The sequence below is a fragment of the Perissodus microlepis genome, chromosome 16 (genome assembly GCF_051167445.1).
Source record: "Perissodus microlepis isolate ML-2025 ecotype Zambia chromosome 16, ASM5116744v1, whole genome shotgun sequence".
Taxonomy (NCBI): domain Eukaryota; kingdom Metazoa; phylum Chordata; class Actinopteri; order Cichliformes; family Cichlidae; genus Perissodus; species Perissodus microlepis.
In genome coordinates, this window is record NC_140476.1 from 1,830,001 (window position 1) to 1,849,936 (window position 19,936).

At 45.5% G+C, this 19,936-nt stretch overlaps 1 protein-coding gene across 16 annotated transcripts in view; it reads right to left on the minus strand.

Moving 5' to 3' along the window:
- stxbp5l (syntaxin binding protein 5L) overlaps nt 1-18,867 on the minus strand; it is a 129,903-nt gene extending 111,036 nt beyond the window's left edge. For all 16 annotated transcript variants that reach the window (XM_084907696.1, XM_084907694.1, XM_084907692.1 and 13 more), the window contains exons 1-2: nt 17,888-18,867; nt 2,838-2,935 (exon numbers count right to left, since the gene is read on the minus strand). In XM_084907696.1, the coding sequence (XP_084763822.1) occupies nt 2,838-2,935; nt 17,888-18,055 (266 nt within the window). In that variant the 5' untranslated portion in view covers nt 18,056-18,867. The remainder of the gene's footprint in view (nt 1-2,837; nt 2,936-17,887) is intronic.
- Nucleotides 18,868-19,936: the final 1,069 nt, after the last annotated feature.

Consider the following 19,936-nt stretch of genomic DNA (forward strand, 5'->3'; position numbering starts at 1 on the left):
CGGGGTCAGGGAGGGGCGGAGCCATCTTTGACATACTTATAGGTGAATGAGTGGTGGTGTTATTGCAGACGGCGTTCTTCTGCCCACAGAGAGCAGAGCAGGTCCAAACACCTCGAGCTGATGAAGTCAGGCTCAAAGCTAAAACCCAGACAACATAGCGTTAGCTTAAAACGGTCCAGTCTGTGTTTTGACCCGAGCTGTAGCGTCTGTGTTAATAAGCTGCTGTGGTGCTAAAATGCTGAGATTTGACACACTGGGACTTTCTCCGTGTTCCTCCTGCTGATTCTGTTTATCAAAGAATCAACGTTTGTTTTCATGAAGCAGATTTTTGCTTCAGTCTGGTTATAAAAACGTGACAGTGAGCTCCAGCACAGAGCAGCTGTGAGGATCATCTTTGTTTGTAGCTGGTAAAGATGTAAATGTCAGCAGAGAGCTGCGACTTAAATATCTGTTCTTGTGTACTTTTATCACCATCCTTAATAATGTAACTGAAGTTGCCTTTGTTCTCCACAGTGTGCCACCTCTATCCGTCTCTACCTTCATGCTTCTTTCACAACTTCTATTCCTGCTATTTTTAAGCCACTGAAAGTCATCTCAGCTATCGCAGCAACTCCTCAAGCCACCGAATCCACAGCGCCGCTTTGAACCAGCTTCCCAAATCTGCTCTGAGTGTACGTAAGCACACTCGCCCCAAACACTGAAGCCCACTCAGCAGGAATCAGGTAAACCAGCATAAAGAAACAGAGCTGCTGTAATAAAATAAGATCACATTATTAACTGTTTGTTAGGTTAGTGATGAAGAGCAGCTCCAAGACTTCAACTGAAACAAGTACTTAAGTAAATATGCATGAAGCCGCCCACTTAGGTATAAAAAACAAGGATTCAGGATGAAAACAAAGCAAACAGATTCCACTGGGACTCCGACGTATTGATCACTGTTCAGGATGTACAGAGGCAGACCACACGCTGGGAAACCGACTTCCCACAGACGGCCCACAAACCCACAGTCCTGCAGTCAACAGTGTCATGTGAACATTAACTTTGATCGCTTTAACCAAGCATACATTTCTACATACATTTCAACTAGCCGTAGTAAAACAGCTAAACGAAGGACTCAGAGAGGAAAAGTGTTGAAACTAGAGGAGAAACAAAAGGAGAGCGTTACAGAAGATGACAGGTGAATGTTCAAAGCCTCGGGAGGAAGAGGAAGGACACTGAGACAGGCTGTGAAGGACAGATGAAGGGTAAAGTGAATAAATAAAAGCAGAAACAGGGGAAGGTCCACGAGACAGAAGACGACAGCAGGCGAGGCAGATTGAGAAAGGGCAAAATCGAGGAGTGAGACCGAGAGAGAGCCAGAGAGTCTGTGATGGGCCACTCGGGAGCCGAGGGAGGTGTGTGCAGCATGTCAATACAAATGCTAAGTCACTCAAGGGCTTCCATCCAGCTGCAAGCCCAGCCGAGCTCTACTGTCAGGTGTAGGACACAGCAGTGGGGACTAACGGCTAACTCATCTAAACCTGATCTCACCTGAACCAGGTTTAAAGCTTCTCAGCTCAGTTTGATCAAAGATGACAAGCAGATTAAATTAAAGCTACAGCGCGTCCCAATCTGCAACAAACCGAAAACCAGAGACATGGACCCCTCAGGTGTCTGAGAGCACAGGTATCTGCATGCTTAGAGAAAGCCCAGAGGTGAAGGCACTGCAGTCACCTGAGAGAAGATCCAGCTCTGCAAACAAGCAGCTCCGGCCTTCGGCGGGGCCTGGGGATACGATTTTAGGGATAAATCAAACCATAATTGATTAATCCGCCCATCACTTTATGAGTAAGCGCTGAAGGAGGCTGCACACCTGCGCCAAGGCTGAAATCCACAGAAATATCTGGTGATGTTTTCTTGGATTTCACGAGATCATTTTTCATACTTAATTTAAAATGTATTTGTGAAGGTAGCACGACGTGTGCTAGAAGAACCTGGATTCAGGTCCTGGATGTAATCTGTCGTCCATCCATAACAAACACACACAGAGCTCTGTTCCTCCTGAATGTGAAGTCTGTAGCAATTACTGAGCCAGCTGCTGCATTTTCTCTTCCTAGAGATAAAGTTTTAAAAAATCTGATTGGATAAATCTATTTTTCATGATTGCAGGACGGTAACACTTTAATATTTAAATCAAATCTAATACAAAGAAATAATTATGGAATGAAGAACATATTAAAAAGGAAAATGCTGGGATATTGATCCGCTGGAAGAACGGATTCAGAGCAGAGATGAAGTATTTGGTTCAGCCGTTAGCTTTGTCTGGTTTCATCAGCCATCATCAGACAAATATTCACACAGCGTCACGTCCACCTCTGACACTCTGGAGCTTTTACGCTTTCTTACAGCACAGAAACCACTCGGCCCGCTCACGCGTCACCCCGGCGGGATGTCTGCGTGGCTGCTGCAGCGTCCGTGTTTGGTGCTTCTGCTGGAGGAGGACGCTCGGTGTTAACGAGGGTGTAACATCCTACCTGTGCTGCAGTTACTCGTCCTCCACCATCCCTGTGACCCAGGAGACGGGCTGTTGGAGGGTGAGTCTGCAACCAGACAAGTGAGTGACACGAAATGACAGGATAGAAAGAGGAAACAGAACCAGGGGAGGAGGTCAAAGGTCGGAGATGCGGAGGCCCCTGCTTGGTTTGTACAGGAGGAGAGACATAACACAGTGGGAGCCGCCTGCTTCTGTGGCAGCAGTAAAGTATTTACAGTAAATACATTAAGTCTGTGTTTTGTGTGTGATCAGAGGTCATTGCTGTGTGTGTGGGCGGGGCGAGTGAACAGGAAGTAAAGGATACATTCGTACTCCACCAGATCTCGAACCGATGGCCAGGATCTTCTGCACGGGGTCAAAGGCCAAAGCGGTGGGCTGGTAAGGGAAACCATGACGCACCGTCTGCAAAGAAACACACAGATCATCTTGATTTATAACAGTGATGTCAAACAGGAAGCAGGAAATGCTTCGTTTCAGCGGGACTCCAGCTGCAGAGGTGTCGTTTCAGCTTCAACACATTTAGTCTCACCTTTAATGAGGTCACACTCTACAACACTGAACTCTTAAACATGACTAATGACATCAAAAGGACTCAATCATTTTCATTTTTACCACATTTTAACGTGAGCACATATTTTATGTGAACACATTTTGTGAATGATGACAATCATTTGTGTGCCTGCTGCTGTGCTGTTCATTAACTGAACCCAGTAATAACACACAGACACTTGTGACTGCAGTGCTACTGTTTTCTGTGACTGAGGTTAAGCTTTAAAATGAACGACGGCGAGGGCAGCAGCGAAGAATACGCAGGGCTGCGTGTAGACGCGGCTCGAACTGAGCATCAGAGTGAGGACCAAATGGGATTTAAGTGACTTTGAACATGGTGCTGCCAACAGACTATTACAGAGTGTTGATCTGCTGGGATTTTCCCACACAGCCATCTCTGAGGTTTACAGAGACGCTTCAGAAAAACAGAAAATATACAGTTTTAGACAACAGGTGAGTGTAAAAGTGCAAAAGTACTGCTATCTATCTATCTATCTATCTATCTATCTATCTATCTATCTATCTATCTATCTATCTATCTATATATCTATATATCTTTAACACTCACTTGCTGATGAAACACAGAGGCTTTACAGTAAGTAATGAGCGAGGATGCAGGACCTCTTATTCATGCTGTAAATGGATTATGAACTGAAGGAAATTGAACTCGACTCACAGTCAAATACAAAAGCCTGACTTGGCAAAACATGGCTGTCTCTCCCACTCTGAGATGCAGTGCATGCTCTGCAGCTGTCTGCTGTAAGTCATGTTAAATTTCCCAGCAGTGGCTCACTTACAGTAATCTGCTGTGGGGGGATGCAAAGCTGTGGACATCACCAGAGCTGACTGAAAACATGTTTATGGGAAAACTGCAGTATTAGAAAGTAATATTACAGGATGATACAGAATATAAAATAGTTTCTTATTTTTAGCTTTGAATGAGAAAGTTGTTGGGCTGATTTCCTCCAGTTCAGACAAACCGGTGCAACACACACAGACTAAGCTGCATCCTGTAAAGTGTTTATCTCTAAACTCCTCAAAGTGAGTCACAGTGAAAGCCTCTCAGCGCACACTGTGGAATTAACACACGCAAAAACACAGGTTGCATTGTTTGTCAGAGAATGTGTGGCTGTTACAAAATACATTTCATTTGCAAAACTCTGAAGGAAACTTGCTGAATGATACACTTCCAGTTCTAAATCCACAGTGTGGGTTTTGGCAGCCATTGTTGCCAGATTCAGCAGAGTGATGAGAACCAACGCTCACCAACTCCGAGTACCAGAGAGGGAGTGTGTGTTTGTGTGTGTGTAGCACACTAATCAAGAGTGAGACGTATCCTAAGGTCGCTATCCGTCACACAAACAGGGTCGGGTTCCACGCCGCGTCCAGCCTGTGAGTAAGAAACAATAAACAATAAGCTTTTGATCTAAACAGACGTTTTATGAATCAGCAGTTTCATTTCATTTGCTCTGAATGACGTTTAAAAAATAAAGAATAGTTCCACAGTTTAGTGTTCAGATCACAGCACGCAGCAGCTGACGACCTTTGTATTTCTAATAATTCTGCCACCTGTTTTATGCAGTGCAGATACACTCACTGGGGATGATGATTAATATAATGAGCTTTCATTACTTCATGCTTCACGGTCTATCCCTATCCGGTCTTTAAGTCTGACGTCATTAGCCATGCCTGGGCCCAAACTCCGCTTCAGGTCCCAAAGTCAAACGAACACTGCGTCATCACTGAGAGTTACAAACTGTCTAAATTCTTTCATCTGTAATAAAATGATCAGTGTTGCTGCTTTACCAGGTGTAACAATTACCTTTAACATCCATGAAAACAGAATTTATTACATTTAACAGAGTTAGAAGTTAGCAGGAAGTTAGCTCGCTAGTTAGCTAAATATGATGTAGCATGTTCTGACTGAGAGATTTCTGAAAAAATCCAAACGTACAGCTCTGTTATCACTTCCAACATAAATGAAGACAGAAAACTAAACAGCAGTGGCGTTTGTAGGGTTACTGAAGTTGGGCTAGCTGGTATATAATGATGTGCTACGTGATCGCTAGCGACACAGCTATGTTAACATAGCATAAACACACTGAAGCTGGAGGATGAACGCTAACTTTTTCCCACTCGATAAAAGTTAACGTGAGGGTTCCTGATGGTTAGAGACAAATGTAATCACATGGCAGGATGCTGTAAACGGACCAAACTTCAGTCAGGAGAACAACTGAGATAATCCATCCACAATATGAGGTTAGTCATTAATATACTGCTGCATGGGCTGGGCTGTAGCTACATCGTAAGGGTTAAAATCTGAGCTTTAAAATGAACAGTGGTGGTAAAAACCGAGAGAGGCCGACAGGGATCACTGACTGTTTTTTTGTTTTTTTTGTTCAGATTAAATAGAACAAGATACAAAACATGTTAAAAACACAACAGCCTTAATAAACACAGTAGTTTGGGCCCAGAAGCAGGGCTCATATGTCATCACTTAAAACCCGATAACTGTTGACATGAAAGCTCTCACAGGTACCTGAGCCTGTGCTCATTTCTATACAAACGTTCCCACTAAATACATTTTTCCATTATTTAATTCCCTCTTTAATAACAGCTACCACATGTACTGCTGAGTGTGTGCGTAACTCTGAAATAACAGGGCTGCTGATGCTTCTGAAGGCACTGAGCCGTGACACTTGGATATGCACCATAAACTGACTTAAGCTACTTTGAAAAACAACAGCTTGGAGATTGTAATTCTCTGCATGATTTAATATGTTCTCTGCACAGGCTGCTAACATCAGGAGCTCCAGCTCAGCTGTCCCATGCCCTTAATTAGTCAGAGATGTTTGTTAAAGCTTTTTATTGCATGAATAGTTTATCCTCTTGACGTCAAGGTTAAATGATTTTCTTTTACCTCCCTGTAAGGTCAAGTTTAACACCAAGCCTTAGCCAGCCAGTCGTTCTACGAGTGACGCCTTCAGAACAATACGACACTCTGACATATGTTCACCCTCCTCTGACGCTCCATTTATCAAAAATAAGAACAGCGTATGTATTTGCATTTGCTGTCAGACAGTAAATGAGTCTTTGACAGAGCTGTAGACGATCCTGTCAGTGCTGTTTCAATGCTTAAAATCTCAGCTATGATCATGGTGCCTCTCCAGTGGCAGTCCTGTTACGGTACAATTCTGCTGGGAAGCCTCGGATCATTCGTGTCCCGTTTGCTTTGACACAGCACTGTTGCACACTAAGAACTTCCCCCATGAAAGCTTCCTCCAGCGGGACAATGCGCCATGCCACTCCACAGAAAAATCCTCAGTAACGGCTCGAGAAGCACGACAAAAAGCCCGAGGCAACGACACAACCTCCAAAGTCCCCAGATCCCAGTCCAATCAAGCATCAGCTCGAAGTTCAGGAACTACCCCGATCCACTGAGGCCCCGCCCACTACCCCGAGTATCTGACTCCAGGAAAACCCTTAGTTCAAAACTCTGAAGGCCACAGCTGCATTAGGTAATCCTACAGTGAAGTGCAGCACACACCTATCTACGTATGCATCCTATTACGTCTGCAGTCTGTGAGTCAAACACACACCAGTTAAATTAAGACGAGAGAGTAAACAAACCCTAATTATTACAAGCATGCTCATGCTGTGGATGTAGGCGAACACATGCATGTGTGCACGCAGCGAGCAGCGAGTATCTGAGGACCACCTGCAGTACATCTGTGTTATGGCTGCCAGAGGCTACATTACATCAACTCCCGTCTCCATCCACCCTCCTCCCTGCTCCGCTCTCTCTGATGTCCACATAAACACAACCTTTATGCACGCTAGCGTGATGTTCAATCGCATCACCCTCTGCACGCATACACCCCCCACCCCCAAGACTAATACCACCTCATGCCACCCACGAGCCTCTTTCTCCACACAGCGTTCAGCTGCAGAGCTGGTCTAGACCCCTGTTTCTATAAATAGCAAGCAGCACCCAACACTGCCAGCCAATTGTGCATTGAGCAGCTATGTCTCCAAATACGGATCAACACAGAGAAGCAGCACGGGATGTTTGTGATCTACATGTGACTACAACATAAAGGCGCTACGCTGCTAATTTTGTGGAGCTCAGTGTGCACGAGATAAATAAGAGTAACACGTCAGCTCTCCTCTGCTTCTCAGTCATTAGCAACCACTAAGGTACAAAAGCTAGCTAGCTTCTCAGTTTAAGCCAGCACCGACCTTGTTATTGACACCTCTAATGATAATCATCATCAGCTCAATATTGCATTAAATCAGCTCAAGCTAATTATCATAAATGTCACAAGCAGCTGAGTGAAAAGTAAACAAGTGGTGTGATTAACATGGACATGCTGTGTGTGGCCTGCGCAGCACTGACCGCAGCGCTCGTGGGGATCGTGTGTGCTGAGACACCAACAGCAGCAAAATGTTTTCAGTACCTGAACAAAGCTATTATTTTTGGAGACACGGGGTATAAGGTACATAAATTCAGATTTCACAGCCGAATGTACGACTATTTTGTTCACGCGTCGTCTGACAAATGACCTCCGGAAAATGGAGTTAGGACATAAAAATAGCAGAATCAACAAACCCGAGCAGTTCCTAACAACCAGCACAGAAACTGTGCATGTACTCATATCTGCCACTCTGCTTTAGACACATCAGCGTCACAGGGCGCCATGTGGAGCGCTGCCCCACCGTTTCTCTAACTTTAAAAACTCACTGCTTCATCCCTTCATTAAGCAGCACGGCAGCATCACCGAGGACCCGACTGATCTAATGAGTCATGCATTAACCAGACGCTACACCCTGATTGTGATGGTGCTTGGATACATTTATTGACACAAGGAAATCGCATGGGGAGCTTTGCACACGGCTCACGAGTAAATGGAGGAAGTGATGGAGAGGCCACTTGTGATGTGCAGTTTGAGGCGAGAGCTCTGACAAGTGGTGAATAATACATAGAGAGAGTAGTATGTGAACAGACAGCAGAGGAAGGCAGAAGAAAGAGAAGTGATAAGAGAAGCGCCGTGCACACAGGAGGTCACGTCTCTGTGTTTCTGTTGTCACATCTGAGGTTGAATAAAGTTTTTATTCACTGTCCAAAATTTTCAGTTTTAATTTAATCATTGAAACGTTCAGTGTTAGCTTAGTAAATTACTCTGATTACATTAGTTTGCTTAAATATCTATTGGCTGGAGTCACATAGGTATGTTAGACTCCTCCCATTTTTTTAGTAAACAAAAAATGGGCGGAGTCTCAGTTTTCTGTTAAACTCTGTGCTAACTGGCCTCAAACTCGTTTGTAAGCTAACTTAGTTCATGGCTGATCTAGTCTCTGGTCTCTGGTCTATTTTTGTGATGAAAAAACTTAAAAGTACCTTTTTTTTTTATTAAAAAATGTCTTTTTCTCTCCTGTGGGGCACTTTCTGAGATAGCCAAACAACTCAAAGGCGTAATTTACGGTGGCCCTGAGAGGTCAAACACAGCGCAACCAGAAAACAGAAAAATGCTACAAACGCACACTGAACACAGCTGAAGTGTTTCTGGGGACGAGATAACGGGACGGACCGGCTGCAGAAGTGACAGAAAGCGTGAAGGATGGCAGCGCCACACTTTAATGAAGCAGCGTTGTCTTCGAGTCACATGATTCTCGTGGTTCAGGTTGTCAAACTGATCTTATAGGTTAGAATAAAGAATGAAGCCGAGGTAAACTTTACTCTTTCGTTCCTGTTACGTGAAACTGTGGTGAGATTGAGTCGTCTCATCCACTGCAGAGAAACAGTTTCTTTTAATATTTGATTCTTTGAGGGATTTTTTTCTTTAATTTTATGACATGATAGACTAGCTTCTTGTTTTTCACAGGTCAAAGGACCGACTGCAACCATGTTAGAACTGAATATACGAGCAGGCAAACGTGTTATGTGGCCGCAGTAATCGGGACACACGAGTCCTGTTGTGCCTGAGAAAGATTTCATAATTACAGGTTATTATATCTTGGCTGGTTTTGTTTGGTAAACACAACAAAGATGCTGTTGCTACACGTTGAAACCTTGATCTTAAAAACCAAACGCTGCTCTGTAATTAAAAAACTCGCATTAACAGTGAATGGCCTCGTGCGTGCGCAGAATCTTTTATCGATGTTTCTGTCCAAATTAGTTTGACTTTGTTTGAAACTTGAAGTTCAAAAGTTTTGAAGCTTTTAGTAAGAAGCCGTGTTTTATGCAGATGTTTATATTGATCTAAAATGGAGCGCAGCAGCTGTTATTATGAAAAAGAACTGAACTGAAGGCCTGCACGTCACAGGAAATGACTCGAGATCAATGAAGCCCACACTCAGCTGTGATTTAAAATTCAAATTGGAGTATTTCAGCGCTCCCGTGGCAACACTGTATGCAAATCCATAAGGCCGAATCAATCCTGAATTACATAACTGGCCTGGTTGAAACATATCTGCTTTATAATCAAGCCAGAGATTTCAGAGCTTTTAATAAACACCTCATTAAACAAACCAACAGGAAAGGATGTGAAATTAGCAGCTGCTGGAAGCACAGTTAGAAGCGTGTCTGACTGCAAAGGTTATGAACTCCTTGCACATACAGCTCGTCCCGTGTGTTGCCCTTGTACATACAATTAGTTCATGTGCATCACCCAGGTGTTGTAGCACCTGTCCCCTCCGGCTAATGTCACCATGACAGACAGCAGTGCAGAGGAACGTGTCACAGTCTTCCGCACCAATTTACTTTACAGCGTCAGAGAGACCATCAAACAAACACGGATCCACGTGGGCTTCCCCACCAGCGAGATATTTCCAGCGTGCTCTGAAATTCCTTTGATCCTGTCGGCTGAAAATAAAGGCAGAGCTGAGCTGGGGGGGCTCTGTATGTGGGAAACAAGCATGAAAAAAACAGTTGTTACAAAACACACCTGAACCCAGAGAGTCCTGCCTGTGATCGACACATCAATGCTTCCTCAACTCTGAGATATGAATTCTTATTTTTAGTCTTTGAATTAAAAATAGTTGCACTGAATATCGAATATACAGTAATATTCTAAAAATAGAGAAATGTATCTTAACACAGCTGCATCTCTTTGGTTCCACATCACTGAACAGATATCAGGTCATAGCAGCTTTCAGAGCTTCTGCTTCTGAAGCCAGATCCGATTCTGCACCTGAGCACATTCCTTCTGTTTGCTGTGAAAAGCATCGAGCAGACATGACGTAATGGCACATAAAGAGTGAGAAACAGATCAGTTTCACAGCAGCGATAACCACTACCTCCAAATGTGCCAGCTGAGGAAGTCAGCTCACTGACAGGATCCAGCACGAGAATCACTGCTTTGCACCAAAAACAGAAAACTGTGGCATGACCAGCTTTTCATATCCAGCGTCTCCTGCAGGCTCTGTTTTCCATGAACAAAGTGATTGAAGGATTTCAGAGTGTGATTCTGCATCATGCTGAAAAGCCAAACAATGAGGGGACTTTCATTCGTCACTTAGAGCGAGGCTGATCTAATAAGCACTTCCTCTATCCACTGTCTGCACGCGCAGAGCTCGGTGCACAGGGCGAGGATGCTGAGTGAGGGCTCAGCAATATGAAAATGAATGAAGGACCTGACGGTGAAGAGCAGGCGTTAGTGTGCGAGGGGGGGGTGCTTATATGTTTGCCTTTGTCTGTGTGTATTTATATATTTCTAATCTGAATCATTTGTGTGGGGGGCATGTTATGTGCACATACCCACACAGATCCACGTGGAACCATCTTTGCTTTCCTAACTCGGCTCCTGCATTATGTAATGTCAGCCTCCCTGTGAGGGTCGGGCTGGTGTTTTAAATCTTTTCATGAACTGTTTACTCTCAGAGGTTTGTCCTGATGCTTCGTACTCTGGATGTCTTCCTGTTTCTTTGTCTTCTTATTATTTCCTCTCTGTGTTTGTTCTATTATTGATGCAGTTGCTGCTGTGACAGAAGGGTTTCTATCATTTTAACCTTCTTAGTCTGTGTGTGTGTGTGTGTGGGGGGGGTGTCTGTGCAGGTCTCTGTGGGCACTTCTGCTCCTCTCTTGGTACAAACACATGCGTTAGGTGATTCTAAATCATCTGTGGGTGTGATCGCTGTCCTTCTGAGTGTGTCAGTGTGGTGACCTGTCCGGGCCTTTGACCCCGACGACAGCTGGGATGGTGATGTCTGTCTGATGACTGTAGAGCTTCATACAAGTATTTACTTCCTTACAAGCAAGCAGTGTGCTGACAGCAGCTTACAGCTCTCTGATATCTGGCAGCGTTTAGCACTGACCCCTTCGACTTAAGCACACATCAGTTCAGATGAAAGTGGCTGACAGCTCAAATCTGTGATTTATTCCGCGCGTGTGTAAAGTAATGCTATCTGCTCACGCGTGTTCGCATGGTTGCGATTGTCGACTGCAGCTTCATGGGGTCAGCGTGCAGCCAAGTGTGGATGTATCATGCACAGGGTTTAACATTTTAATCCCAGCAGTTAATGAATCAGCCATGGCGTCGGCATGGGGCCTCGGGCTTCATGGGAAATGTAGAAGTGGACAAAATAATCATATTTCATGACTGATAATGTGACATCGTGACTCCTTCACACGTTAAAACTGCATCCATCTCTGCAGCTTTTCATTATGATGTCTGTCTCGCCAGATGCACCAAATTATGGATTTCTTTGTGGAGGAGCACTAATAATGATGATTTAAACTCTGGCTTCTTCAGTCACATACTTCTAAACACCAGTTAGATGAGGACTGCACGGTGCTTGAGAGCGTGGCTCTTAAGAGCGTGGCTCTTAAGAGCAGAGGGATGTACTGCCCACTCAGAGAGGCGAGGAAGGAACCTGGTGTTGGTTTTAAAGCGTTGCAGTGATTTCATTGTGTGGAGAATTAAACAGTAGTGTGTATAGAGAGGCCAATAAATGTGCACTGCTGATGTTTGTCTGCAGGCAGCCACAGGATGGACAGAAGTTTCAGGAGGAGGAAGAACAGCAGGCGGCTCTGCTGTTGCTCATTAGACAGATCGCAGATTCTGAAGAGCCTTTATGAACGACGAGACTGATGCTGTGTGTCAGCAGTGATTCTTCCCCTTACACAACGTGGCCTCGTAAACATGAGCAGTTATAACATGACAAAACTGATAAGAACATATGGTGGATGGAGCCGTCCAGGAAAGGGCGGGGCCTGAAAATCGAGGGCGATTGTAATGCTTTAACGGTAAAGATTTGTCTATATGAAAAGCTAATGCTCGCAGTAAGAAGCACAGGTCACTCAGACAGAAGCAGGAAAGATGGAAACTGAGTGAAACAAAGGCTGTTTGAATAGCTCACTGGATTATATTTGCACAGCGTGAGGTGAGGCAGGCTGCTGTCGCCGAGCGGGCGTGGAAAGCCCACACAGAACCAAGAGGAGGCCGTTCCTCTTTTCCTCTCTCAAACACAGACAGATCCACAGCTTTGAGCTTCGGCACACTTCACCGACAGCTAATCCTCTAACCTGATTCTCCTTCATAAGACTAATAATTGCTTTCATGTAATTCAGGATAAATAAACTCATTAACTGAGCCCGAGTGCGCACACACACACACACACACACACACACACATGTGTGTACAGTTTACAGAGCATCTCCTCCACCTATCTGGTCTTCTCTGCCTGACATCAACTCCTCCCTAATTGATCCCACACTGTGGCTTCTGACAGGCAGCCGACACATGGTAATGTGAGACTAGCTGGAAGCCAACCCACTGAGTCATCACACCCATGGAGAGCTCGCAGGGTCGCTGGTGAGGGAGAGAAGTGATGTCATCTTTACAAGCCCACATATTATGTTGTCTAAGAAAGGAGACGTAGCGCTGGAAACGCCTGACCTCTGAACTCCAACCAAGAGTTTAACCAGAAGCTTTTCTTCTGTGAAATACTCGTCCTGACCCTGGTTCCCCGAGGATTTACATCAAAACCATTTTGCTAATGGTTTGTTGGGATTTTAGTATTTACTCTCCAACTGAGGTTCAGATGAGTGAAGCCGAGGCTCTGAAATACACTTCCCTGTAAAAATGGCCCGTCTTTAAGTAGCAGTCTCTTCAGGTAGAAACATCCAGCTGTGCGAACGACACAAAGTTTCTAACAAGCTTTGGCACAAAACTCACTGAAGCTGAAGCTGGAAAGTCCCACTGCCAGCAAACTAACATTCTGCACGTTAGCATACCATCGTTATCTGGAAATACAGAGGCTGGGGTCATGGGAAGGTCACGGTCCACGAATTCTGAAAGGATTGATGACGGTGCTGACAGAGTGAAGGAAACACTACGATTCATTTTTCTCTTGACATTTTATATTTCAGCCTCGCAGCGACACAAGAGCCAGCATGACTCATCCCGTTAACCATGAAGTATGAACAGACAGCCCATCAAGTGCACGTTGAGATATTTCACAGGGTAATTGAAAGATTTTGATCTGCCACAGGTACAACTGCAGAAGTCAGAGGACACTTTCAGTCCCGGCCCTGCGGGACGTGAACATCTGTACAATATTCAAACCAAGCTGCTGATGGAGCTCAGCTGCAAACCCTCAGACCCGGCCCTCCACTGCACAGGAGGAGAAATGGAGCCTTTGTGGCTGTTTTAAATCTCATTTGGAAATTTGAAATAAAATTGCACAGCCTGTCATACGTTCCCTGTTCAGATTAAAAAGATGACATGGGGTCAAGATGTCCTGGCAGTGCACCTGCTAGCAGGCTGCACATTAAAAACGAAGTCATTAACCAACCAAGACCAACAAAGGTACAAAATACTTGATCTGTGTTTTCCTGTGTGATTAAATCTTCAGTCTGGAAGGAAAAATGAAAACATTTGAGTGAATTTTATTTCATGCTGCTTCCTAAATATGATCGATTATAAATGTGTGTTAGTTATGGGAGTCGGGGTGGTTTTCCTGCAGATGCTTCTACCACTCTACACGCTGTTCTGAAGCAGCTCATTTTGCACATGTTGTATCATAAATGCTGCCGCGTGTTCGCGGTCCAGCCTAGGACTAACTCTGCATCCACACAAATACATTCAAGCATGCGCTCGAGCCTCAGAGTTTTTCTGTTTTAGCATTAGCCCACACGTATCACAGTCTTCAGAAATCGAACTAAAAGGATTAGAGTCATGCTCTCCATGGCAGAAACTTGGACTTGATGACTATAAACCCACCACTTCTCAGTGATTAAAATTCAAGAGTCGGTGCTGCAGTTTGGAGAGGTGATGGGGTAAAACAGAAGCAGCACGTGTGATGCAAATGAAGTGACTTTAGGTAAAGCCTTCACAGAATGCAAATGACAGCTTTTAAAACAGACGCTGGCAATAAAAATTTGCATGTTAGTGATTTTCCACCGTGAAGAGCTTCTATTTTTGAAAAATACAAGCTGTCTACTGCATTTTTAATAAACTAAGTGTGGGCTGTGCTGTTTACGGCACAGTTTTAACGAATTTTTGGCCACTCGTGAACAGACACAAACATAATAAAATTATCAGCTCCAATTATGTTGTTTTGCTTCCTCTCTTTACAGCTAATTTTACCTGTAGACAAACCTGAATTGTCCTTTCAGGGCCTGGCTTCCTCGAGAGTCTTCAAAAGGGCAATTACAGTACAAGCTTTACGCTCCATCTCTTTCCAAATGTGCTGCACCTCTTTAACCTCCTGAGACTTTTCAGGACGAGTGAAATTACGGTCACATTCCTGGAAACAGACTGAGATGATGAGTGCTGGATTACACAGGTGAGATGAGGCATGAAGGGATGCACCTGGTGTGCCACAGTGATTCCATACAGTGTGCACGGTGCTGAAACGATGCTGCTCTGTTGTCGAACATGTCCAGCAAACTGCTTCATTTCCCCACCAGCAGCTGGTAACGGGCACACGAGGCAGTGCGGGGATCAGCTGCTGGAGCTGAGCGCTGTTTTTAACCAGCAGCATCTCGGAATCGGTCCTCCGAACTCCAGATGAGGGTTTTTACACGTAGGTAAAACCTCGCTCCGAGCGATCGTTTGCTTATTTTCAGCCCAGCTGTCAGACGATCGGCTCGTTCCTTCATGACCTCTCACTGTCAGCCTGTCATAGACTTCCTGCTCTTTATGAACCACTTTTAAGGCTTCTTTTAGGCCGTGTGTTGCTCCTGTGCATTTAGTTAAGTACTAAAAGACCATTTTAACGTTTTGTCCGGTCCGTGTTTGGGTTGCTGATATTTCTATTCTGTTGTTTCGGTTTCTTATTGCTGTGTGCAGCAACTTCTAATTATGAGTTTGAAAGAAAGCCGTTATATACCTCTCATAAGATAACGGAGCTCTCTGTGCTCTGACAAATCTCACAGCCAGTTTGTAGACCATGTTGGTCGAGTCCAAGCAGACTTCTGTCAGCGTGCTCTGAGAAAAAAACTGCTTTAACCACGACCCCGGCATTCTCAATGCAAATGAAATGTAAAGAGATTTCAGTTGTGAGGTGGGAAACGTTTTTAAATGATATGATGTATATCTGAATGCATTATCATGGTGTTGCTCAGCCTGTGAATCTGCCCAGAGCCTTGCCCTCACGCGCTCTCTGTCTCCTCGTTCCTCCTCGAACACAAAATGAACTCATTTTGCTCTTAACCAAAATCAATCTGTGGACTCGATGAGCCTCAGAGCCACCTGCGCCTCACGTTTTCCTCGTTTTCTCCTTCAGTCTGAGTAAGATTTCACTGAAGACTTGTTTCAGCAGCGCTCTAATTGGTCTGGAGTGCATTCCTGTACAAACTACAAACACACCAAAACGCTGTCTAATAAAATCTGCACTGTTGCTTCTTCCCACACTGCAGAGCGAGGACAGAAGTCATGACTAACTTTGAGAAGTTAGCCAAACACTCCCACACGCTGCACCAGCCCACAGAATTACGTCAGAGAATGTTGATCCTATCTACAGCATTTAGAGTAATGAATGAAAATTTAGGTAACTGTCATAGATTGACGGGTGACGAATAAAAGGAAAACACAAACCTTGCTCCACACTACAGGTGGCCCTGCTATGGTTTGGACGGCACCTTGCTACCGTGGCTGTGAGGTGTTGTGAGTGTTCACCGTGACCCTTTCATGGAACATCTCTGTCCTGGTAGGAAGCACACATTAAGTATGAAATGATATGAATGCTCTTCTCTGGGATTTGCAGGTTTTTTAGCCAAACCAAAAACTTCTGGAAGATCAGCAGGATGAATATAAAATCACCAGAAGAGGGAATATTTAGTTCCATCACTCCAGCAGACCCACAGACATGGACCCAGTACCAGGCTTTTCCTGTCAGCTGTCTCTCTCTGATGTCTACAGTTCAATAAGTGATAATGAACATGTGTGTGTTACCAGTTTTATTGCTGAGTGAAATTACTGCATTTGCAGTGAAGTGATCTGAGTCTCACAGCAGCAGCGTCTCTGAAACATTGGTGGGTGTAACCTCATCAGGACCACCATCAGCTCTCAGCTTGTGGTCGACCCCCAGTGACGTTCATTAACTAATCAAAAACAAATTTGGTTCCTGCCAGGAGAAGACGATTTGTTTACCCTGATGAGGACGAGTTATTGAATTCAGGAAGTGATAATGCGACAGATGAAACGTGTTCGCTTTCCTCAGAATTCTGTGAATTTGATGCTGAAGCTAAAGCGAACAAGCAGCTTCTGCTGTGTTCAGCGTACACAGGTTTGCTAACAGTCATTCATGGTTCTCCCACTCCTAATGTGCACATCTGGCGCAGGATGACAGGCTTTGAAAACTCATTCTTCCACCCATCAAAGTCCAGCCTTCATACAACATAAAGCTCTGTCATTGGTGCATGTTGTAATTAATCACACCCGAGCCCTGTCTGCACCACCACAACTACCTGACACACTAACCATGACATGCAACCTCCTCTGACACAAACTCAGGACAAACGTGTGCTTGAAGGCATGTTTGTACATTCAGTGCTTCCTCCTGAGAAGTTCAGTCAATAGAAGCATCACAGCCGCTCACAGGGGAGGAGCAGCTTCCTGCACAGGGCCCGGCCATCCTGCTGCTCTTTTCCAGCATTTTCTGCTGCCTGCTATAGGCTGCTCTGCCGCATCCTTCCAACCTGAATCAAGCCCCCCCCACCTGCCCAACACACACACACACAGCAGTGTTACTCTGCCTAATAATAACACACTCCTCTAAACAAGCCTTTTCTCTCAGATTCTCAATGAATTATTCACAGCCATTCAGAGCCGTCCCTGTAAACCTGAGAGTCCTCACTGCATCAGCAGAATGGATCCAGGACCAGAGCTGCGACGGGCGGCAGAGGAAGCTATAAATACCCCCATTCAGCACCCCTCCCTCATTCTCCCCCTCCTCACTGAGCAGCACTGCAGCCTCCTTCCTCTGGCTCGAACTCCTTTATGAGAGCGAGGCTCACCGGTTATGTCATCGCTCCCACTCCACGCAGCGTGGACGCTGCTGCTCACCCACTTTCTCTCAGCTCCCTGCTGCACATGTGCACAACTTACTGCGGCCCGACACAGTGCTGCACACACGAGAACAAGCACGCGCACACACAAACACATGAACGGTTCTCGGATAGACTCGGAGGCCGCTGAGAGCAGGAGCTGTCCGCGGTGCTGAACCTCTGACAGCCAGCAACAGATTCAACTTTCACCCCCACCCCAAAGCCCAGAGCCGCCTGCACCTGCCCGCCTGTAGCACCTCGCAGGTCACGTGTTCACTCGGGTGTAGCCTAAATAAGCGCCTCCATCAACCCACCTTACACAGCTGGAAGTTTTCCGACACCAGCGTCTCCTGGACGTCGATCTCCTTCGGAGTTGGAGCCGCCGTGGGAGTCCCGGCCGCGCTGCCGCACGACGGAGAGCCCACAGTGGCTCCCGGGGAGGAGGTGGTCAGGCCGTCCAGCACCTTCCGGAACTTCTTCATTTCGTTCCCCGCGTGTCGGGCTCTGTTTTCAGGTTAGGGGTAAAGAGGTGAGCGGCACAGTGTCCACTGTCACGCGCGATCCCAGCGGTTTAAGCAGCTAAAGAAACAAAGCGTGTGTTCCTGCAGCAGTGCCGGGGCACTAACAGGGACCCCCACCCCACCCCCGTCTCTCTCTCTCTCTTAGGTGCAATTTAAAAAGTCACAGAGGCTCCTCATCGTGCTCTCTGACGTTTGTCCACGTGAAACGAGCGAGTCCGTGGCACTCTGCTGCGAGGATCCCAGCCAACGTTGCAGATGCAGCTCACCTGTCTCACAGCAGAGCGCGAGAGGAACTACACAACTTCTTCTGCATCCCGGAGGAACATGCGCTCCCGAGCCTGCAGACAAACCCGGGCAGCGAGCGGCGGCGTGCACACGCACATGTCACACGCAGGTGCACGACACCAAAAATAATCAGAGCAAAGAAGAAGTGAACTTTGCTCCTCCGCCCCGCCCTCCCCGAAAACCCCACAACACCGTGGCCGCCAACAACAGGAAGAGGAGCCAGCGGACGGAAGGCGCAGAGGCGCTGCAGTTAACCGAGGCTGGAGTCCTCAACGAGGCCACAGAACACAGCAGTCAGCACGGAGGAGAAGGAGGAGAAACACGGACAGCCTGTTCTCGCGTGGATCGCGTGGGGCGGGCTCGGGGCGGTCTGTGGATCGAAGTGAAGCGGTGTGTAGTCTCGTCCAGCTGTTTCTCCCTGCAGCCCAGAGACCAGAGGCAGGAGCTGTCCGCGGTGCTGAAACACCACCAGCAGCAGCAGCCCCGCCCCCACCCACCCACCGCTCTCTCTCTCCCCCTCTCTCTCCCCGCCTTCTCGTCAGTGATTGGAGCAGAACGATAAAGGAGCAGTTCACTAATCCCAGCAGGGCAGGCAGCCTCAGACCCGGTTAAACCGTCAGTCACCCCGGCTGCATGTCTCAACAGGAGCAAGTTTGAACTATTAATGTTTAAAAATCAAGATTTCTGCATTTCAATATTTATTTTAACCTTTAAGGTGTAAATTACCTCAACATTCAGGTCACAGCTGCTGGATGTCAGTGAGGCTTTTAAAGCTGCTGCTTAAAAATGTTGGAGAGCTGAGGTGGAACATTTATTATTATTTATTTTCATCTTTCCCTGTGTGTTCATGCTGGTTTATGTCCTTTATAGAAATGGATTTTGTCTCCTGTAACGTGCTTGATGTTTTAAAGGATGCTGCACAGTTACTAAACCACCGACCGGTTTGTTTCCACCACATTAATGTGTACACTACATTACATATGCGCATACATGTGTTAAAATATTTAGTTTTATGAAAATCATCATCATCACCACCTTTATTTATAAAGCATTTTAAAACAACCACAGCTGACACAAAGTGCTGTACATTGGAACTATATAATAAAATTACATAATATGTAAATAAAATCCAAATAAAAGAAAAAGTAAAATAATTAATTAAATCACTAATTTAATTACAAGAGAAACTAAGTGTCACTGTGGTTAAAAGCCAAAGAATGAAGTGGGTTTTATGATGTGATTTAAAAGTGGACAGTGAAGGGGCCTCTCTAATCTGCAAATTATTCCATGATTTCAGTTCCATAAATGTTACTGAAACATGAAGCACAGACTGACGATGTGATGATGCTGATGGAGAAGTGAAGTAAAAAGTCCTTTAATATCTCTGGTTCCAGATTGTTCCTGGTTTTTAATGGTGTGAATGTGATTTTGCATGTTTCAGTAACCAGAGCATCACTGAGAGTTCAGACTGGTCCAGGAGATACTCCCTCATCATTCAGGTTTCTTTCCAAATTCTTACTTTAATTAGTCCAACAGGTCAGAGCTATGATGTCACTG